At 41.1% G+C, this 7,204-nt stretch overlaps 1 protein-coding gene across 1 annotated transcript; it reads right to left on the bottom strand.

Moving 5' to 3' along the window:
- Nucleotides 1-665: 665 nt before the first annotated feature.
- On the bottom strand, nt 666-5,534 carry LOC119304293 (pre-mRNA-splicing factor ATP-dependent RNA helicase DEAH1-like; the record flags this gene model as incomplete). Its single annotated transcript, XM_037581473.1, has 14 exons — nt 666-1,017; nt 1,103-1,175; nt 1,263-1,325; nt 1,438-1,538; nt 1,624-1,747; nt 2,564-2,626; nt 2,717-3,757; nt 3,847-3,913; nt 4,133-4,248; nt 4,370-4,456; nt 4,734-4,823; nt 5,039-5,107; nt 5,239-5,301; nt 5,382-5,534. Coding segments are annotated over 14 exons (2,157 nt in total), but the record flags the coding sequence as incomplete, so codon positions are not given.
- Between the last annotated feature and the right edge of the window lie 1,670 nt (nt 5,535-7,204).

The following is a 7,204-nucleotide window of genomic DNA, read 5'->3' as shown; positions in this document are numbered from 1 at the left end:
GCTGCTGCTTTTCATTTATTTGTGGGAAGCTGACACGTGGACCCTTGCGGCCGTGGCATAGTATTTTTTGTGACAAAAAAAATTCAAGATTTTTTCTTTTGCAAAATAACTGCCAGACATCCACTTTGCCGTCCGGTCACTGACAGCGGCCCCATGCCATGTTGGCGTGCCTAATCAGCACTCTATTTATAGAAATGTGGTTTGCACCGTATATGCACGTCAAAGCCAAGTTGTGGCACCAGTTCAATGTATGCCAGAAGTTTTAGCACTAAACTAACTTTTCGCGCCAAGTTGTGACACCGGTGGAGTAATTGACTCCATCAAAAAACATCATGCTTGCTCCTAGACATTGGTCCATCAGCCCACAACTTGATAAAATAGCAGCTCCACAGCCCTTGATGCTTCCAGGATATATCATATCAATAAAAGTTATAATTTTAGAGCTCATCATCAAGCCAAGTTGGCAGTGAAGATTCAGAATGCATCTTTTAGCTACAGGTGTTTAAATTCAGGCATAGGTACATGCCTAAATGCAGATATAGCTGCAGTTTCATGCATCATGCAATGCAAGATTGTATATGTACGTTGTTGTTAAATGAATGAAAACTTTTGTGTTCAAAAAAAAGGCACAACTAGACTCTATGTGCGAGTTAAACTCAAATTTAAACTATTTTAATTGAAAACTTAGTTGGATTGTAGTATAGTGGTAGCCAATGTATGTTTGTTTGATAACCAGCATGACGAAGGACTGAGGGTCCCGGCATCAACGCTGGGTTGTGCCAAACTGTCTACAGCTCTACCCACACCCACAAACTTGTACAAGAACGGTGGGTCATGTTGACAGGACCTGGTGAGTGATATAATGTAATCTAAGAGAAGGTAGAAAAGGGATCCCGATCCGATATTCGAAACTAAACTGTTTACGCAACATCTAATCTGTCCAAACGCTGGCTTCATGAGTCCAGGCAGTCTACAATGCAGCTCGTCCTTGGCCCTTGGGCAGCTTCTTTGAACCAGCTGTGCGGACAAATAAAAGGGGAAACGTTTCGTAAGCTACAGCTCTTTGCTTCAACCAAGAAATAACATCAAGTTCCATGCTTACCGTCGTCCACATCTTTTAGTTGGTAGTAGTGCGGAGCAATTTCCACCAGCCATTCGGGCTTCAGTTCCGTCACCTGCATGCACGCATTGGCCATAGCATTTCAGACGACAATCAATTCTTTCTTTTGCAGCTTGCTTAATTCTGGAGAAACTGTGCAAACCTGGCGCATGTACTCTTTTGTCGCGAGAACTAGTTCGTGGTATATTACCCAACGAGGAAGTAGCTGCATATACGAGGCAAATATAAAAAATGTCAGAAAAAGAACTTGGACAAGACTACTACTATGGATGATGGAATGTCCAGGATGTAAAAATAAATACGACAACTCAACATGCCTGTGCTAATCCTGAACTAGGGTGGATAAAGACCGTCTGAGGGTTCTTGACAGTTCTATATGAACCATTCTTCTGCAACCGTGCAGAATGGTGGAAGAAACCTGCAACCACAAGTACCCACTTATCAGATTTATCCATCTCAGGCAACTTGCACAAATAAAGCAACTGAATCATCAGTATACGTACCGGATGTTATAGCCTTTTTAATAGCATCCAAGTCACTGGCATTTGAACAGACCTCAATCTCAACTCTCTCCATAAGTCCCTCCAGTTGATCTCGAATGTCTCTTGCTCTCTTCATGCTGCGGACCTGATTTATGCACCGACAGTTTTATCACATAAACTTTGCAGAAACAGTGATCACAGATTACAGCAACTGCATATATAATAGTCCCTCTGTTCACTATTATAAGATGTTTTGGATATTTCAATATGGACCACATACAGACTGAAAGGAGTTAACAAACACACTAAAATGCATCTATGTACATCCGATTCAGAAAAAATTAGAACATCTTATGATAGTGAACAGAGGAGTACATAAGTAGGCTAATCATGGTCGGGGTTGGTTGGTTATTTTCTAACGACCCTGATTCAAAACCCAACATGAAATTTTAAGGTCTCTATTTCTATAGTGTAAATAAAAAGATGCACCGGGCATGTACAAAAATAGAGTATTAATTAAAAAGTCATGTTCATTAACCCTTTATGCTATGTGCCCCCTATGCTAGAAGCTACAGCACCGACTGGATGAAATAGCATATGTTAGTATCTTCAACAGTCCATTAAAAGCGTCATGATGCTCATGCACATCAATGTTCTATACAACATGTAATATTGTCTCTGCAATTCCAATGCAATTTCTTGCATTTCCTCTACGCATGAGATTCATCGTCAATACTTGAGGCCATAAATTAGATTGGCACAGGCATTCTCATTCAGCCCTACAATAGATACTAAAAAAGCTATTGGCCAGAGCAAGTGCTACGCACACAATCAGTAACATAGGAAGTTACAAAACCTGACAAAATCTAGAGGAACGCAATATATCTTTAAAATAAGAGAATATAATATCTTACGCTGGATCATCAGGATGCATGTTACAAATTATAGACCAATAACATACCTGGATATAATTTTCATAACACCATTGAGTCGAGAAGTCTGTTTCTCTCCATGAGTTATAGACCTGAAATGATCTTGAAGAAATTAGCCCTTTACAGTTCAAATCTAATAAACATTATGAATTCTGATAAATTACAGGGACAAAAAATAATACATTGAGTAAGGCTATGTGGTCCCCAACGTTCCCAGTGTGGAAGTTCAACCTTGCATTATCTGCATGAACCTGTTTGTCCTTCGGACGGTAGAATATAGAATTGCCGATCGACAGCATTGACGCAATGGACATGACCTCATCAGAACACTTATATTTCTCTGAAGCTACTATCATCTTTGACAGCATAGGATCTAGTGGAAACTCTGCCATTCGTCTTCCAGTCTTGGTCAACTCTCCACGACTGTTGAGTGCACTAAGAGCAAAAAGTTGTTCCAGGGCCTTCAACAAGGCCTCTGAAGGAGGTGGGTCCATAAAATCAAAATTAACCAAGTCATGAATACCAAGACTCTTAAGTGTAAGAACAACATTTGCAAGGTTGGTTCTTTGTATCTCTGGAACAGTATTGTCCTCAAGATCATGCATGTAGTTATAACTTGTGTACAGACGGAAACATTTTCCTGGTCCTGTCCGTCCAGATCTTCCTGCCCTCTGGTTTGCTGATGCCTTTGAGATGGGATTGATAAGCAGGGATTCCATCCCTGTACGAGGGTTATATGACTTGATCTTGCAAAAACCTGGGTCAATAACATATTTTATACCATCAATGGTTAATGAAGTCTCTGCTATATTAGTGGCCAGGACCACTTTCCGAGAACCTTCAGGGGTTGTCTCAAAGATCTTTGCTTGAAGTTCAGTAGGCAGATTTGCATAAATAGGGCATATATTTAGCTCTGGAATCTTTGTGCCTAAACCCCTTGTTTTGTGTTTCAGGATCTCATCAACAGTTTCAATTTCTTCCTGTCCTGTAAGGAACACTAGGATATCACTAGGGGGTTGTGTCACATGTATCTGTAAAATAGTGACAATGGCAGCATCAATGTAATATGCTTCTGGAGCTTTTGTATAATGTACTTCAACAGGGTATCGCCTCCCAGGAATCTTGAAAATAGGAGTTGAATCAAAGTAGTCGCTAAATTTTTCTGCGCCAAGGGTTGCACTTGAAATGAGCAACTTCAGGTCTGGACGAAACCTAGCAATGTCCTGCAGGAAGAGTATTACGTATATGAGGAATTGAGTGGGTGTCTACAAGTCTGGTGAAGAGCATACCAAAATGATACAAGCCAGCTGACCTTAACCAAACCAAACAAGATATCAGTAGACAGCGTGCGCTCATGAGCCTCATCAACCATGACAACACTGAACCAAAAATAAACAGATATAAGCGGTGCGTTCAGGGGGATTGGATCTTTTGCCCCACTTTACATGGGGTTTGATAATGTGCCCCATCATTGTCTCAATGGCAAGTGGCCCCGGCCCCACCCGGCAGCCTCTAGGGGGGGGCAAAAGATCCAATTTCTCAGTGTGTTCAATAGTATACTACAACTCATTCAAGGAAAATGATTTGCCAACAATTACCTATAGCCAGCCAAATCTGGTTCTCCAAGAAACTCCCTCAAAAGCATTCCATCAGTCATGTATTTAATCATTGTTTTCTCTGAGGTACAATCCTCAAACCTTATGGAGTAACCAACCTGTAGGGTCGCACTAAACATGGTTATAATCATACAATTTCATATAATGTTATGGAAGATCACATAAGCACATTCCAGAATTTGATATTATTATAAAGTTATTGTTATGAAAAGAACTAACCTCGTGTCCCAATTTAACACCCATCTCTTGAGACACCCTAGCTGCAACGCTCATGGCTGCCACTCGACGAGGTTGTGTACAAGCAACCTGCAAATTTAAAAAATTACCATGAATTTTGATAGAACTCATAAATTCATTGTAACTACATCATTAAGGCCAAACATAATCACACTTCATAGAGCAAAACCATTAATGTGTAACAAAAAAAGAAATTGCAGATTTTTTCATGACGCATTAGACCAAAAAAACCAACTATTCCTATAAGCCATGTATATGCATTAACAGACAGTAATAGTAATAGTAATAGCAATAGCAATAGCAATAGCAATACTAATAGTAGAAAGATAAATGCTGCATGTCATACCTTTCCTCTTGCTGTATATCCAGCTTCATGAAGATATTGAGGTATTTGCGTCGTTTTACCAGAGCCGGTTTCTCCCACTATGACAATAACCTACAAGCACCAAATGCCCACAAAATCAACACAACAACAAATGGACATAATTAGATCATGTCCTAGCACATAAGTTATAAAGAGAAGCGGGTATTTCTTTTAGTAAATATAAGTTCAAATTTGGGGAATTGTGAAAGGGCACTGAGCAAAACATGACTAGTGTTTGCTGAATCCTAGCACATAAGTGTTCCACAGTGAACACTAACATCACAAACCTGATATTCATCAACAGCCTTGAGCAGTTCATCTCTGAATTTGTAGATTGGAAGGGTTTTCCGCTCATCCTAGTTCAAAAAGGAAGTCAGTTCAAAGGCAAAAGTAACTGTTAGGGACTATAATTGTGATTCAACTATTATGAAGAGCATGAGCAGGTACATGTGTTTGCAACAAATAGGTTGATAATCTACTCACACACCTGGAGCTCCCTTTTTAGAATATCTTTTGCATCGATGGTCTCTTGGTCTGAATCATCTTCAAACTATAAAATGAGAAAGTTCAGTAAAAGAGTATCTTAAAGCATTTAAATTAGGAGAGTAAATAAAGTATTTAATCGATTACCTGTGTTCCTTCTATGACCGATGATTTAACAAAATCAATTTGATCATCAAATACAAACCTATGAAGTTGAAAAAGTAATATGAGTACAAAACAACTGTTCAACAACGGTGTGGTCAAGGTTATACAAAATTCAACTTTCCAACAAAGGTGCAATCAAAGGCTATAGAGAATTCATTAGTGTATGCAATCAGAAGGTACTTGTTGAGTTGGCGTATTTCGAGAATAGGATTTGTCACTCCGATTGTCGGAGAGGTATCTCTGGGCCCACTCGGTAATACACATCACTATAAGCATTGCAAGCATTGTAACTAATGAGTTAGTTACGGGATGATGTATTACAGAACGAGTAAAGAGACTTGCCGGTAACGAGATTGAACTAGGTATTGAGATACCGACGATCGAATCTCGGGCAAGTAACATACCGATAACAAAGGGAACAACGTATGTTGTTATGCGGTTTAACCGATAAAGATCTTCGTAGAATATGTGGGAGCCAATATGAGCATCCAGGTCCCGCTATTGGTTATTGACCAGAGACGTGTCTCGATCATGTCTACATAGTTCTCGAACCCGTAGGGTCTGCACGCTTAAAGTTCGGTGACGATCGGTATTATGAGTTTATGTGATTTGATGTACCTAAGGTAGTTCGGAGTCCCGGATGAGATCGGGGGCATGACGAGGAGTATCGAAATGGTAGAGACATAAAGATCGATATATTGGACGACTATATTCGGACATCAAAAAGGTTTCGAGTGATTTGGGTATTTTTCGGAGTACCGGGGAGTTACGGGAATACGGGGAAGAAGTATTGGGCCTCATGGGCCAAGTGGTGGAAGAGAAGAGGCGGGGCACGCGGCCCCCTAGCCCAAACCGAATTGGACTAGGGGGCCAGCCCCCCTTTCCTCCTTTTCTCCCTCTCCTTCCTTCTCCCATTCCCCCTTCCTTTCCTCCTCCTAGTAGGAGTAGGAAAGGGGAGTCCTACTCCTACTAGGAGGAGGACTCCTCCTCCTAGTGCGCCCTAGGAGGGCCGGCCGGCCTCCCCCCTTGCTCCTTTATATATGGGGGCAAGGGGGCACCCTAGAACACACAAGTTGATCTGTTGATCTCTCCCAGTCGTGTGCGGTGCCTCCCTCCACCATAATCCACCTCGATCATATCATAGCGGTGCTTAGGCGAAGCCCTGCGTCGGTAGCATCATCATCACCGTCATCACGCCATCGTGCTGACAAAACTCTCCTGTTAAGCTTTGCTGGATCGGAGCTCGCGGGACGTCATCGAGTTGAACGTGTGCAGAACTCGGAGGTGCCGTGCGTTTGGTACTTGGATCGGTCGGATCGTGAAGACGTACGACTACATCAACCGCGTTGTGCTAACGCTTCCGATTTCGGTCTACAAGGGTACGTGGACACACTCTCCCCTCTCGTTGCTATGCATCACCATGATCCTGTGTGTGCGTAGGAAATTTTTTGAAATTACTACGTTCCCCAACATTTCAAATGGACTACAACATACCGATGTATGTAGACATATTTTAGAGTGTAGATTCACTCATTTTGCTTAGTATGTCGTCATTTGTTGAAATCTCTAGAGAAGACTTATATTTGGGAATGGAGGGAGTACTATATATAGGGTCGCGCTATTCGTCACCCTGGATGAGGAATAGTTATTCTTCGCCCCCTCTATATTTTGACATCAATGTACCGTATTTTTATTTTTCGTAAATTTTGTCTTATTTCATACGTAAAAAAGGAAACGTAAAAAAATATGTACTCGCTGTAAAAAGTATTTTATGTTACGTAAAATTACGAATGTAAGAACATAGT

This window comes from Triticum dicoccoides, chromosome 5A (assembly GCF_002162155.2).
Source record: "Triticum dicoccoides isolate Atlit2015 ecotype Zavitan chromosome 5A, WEW_v2.0, whole genome shotgun sequence".
NCBI classification, from domain to species: Eukaryota; Viridiplantae; Streptophyta; class Magnoliopsida; order Poales; family Poaceae; genus Triticum; species Triticum dicoccoides.
This window is presented reverse-complemented; position numbering and strand designations above follow the sequence as displayed.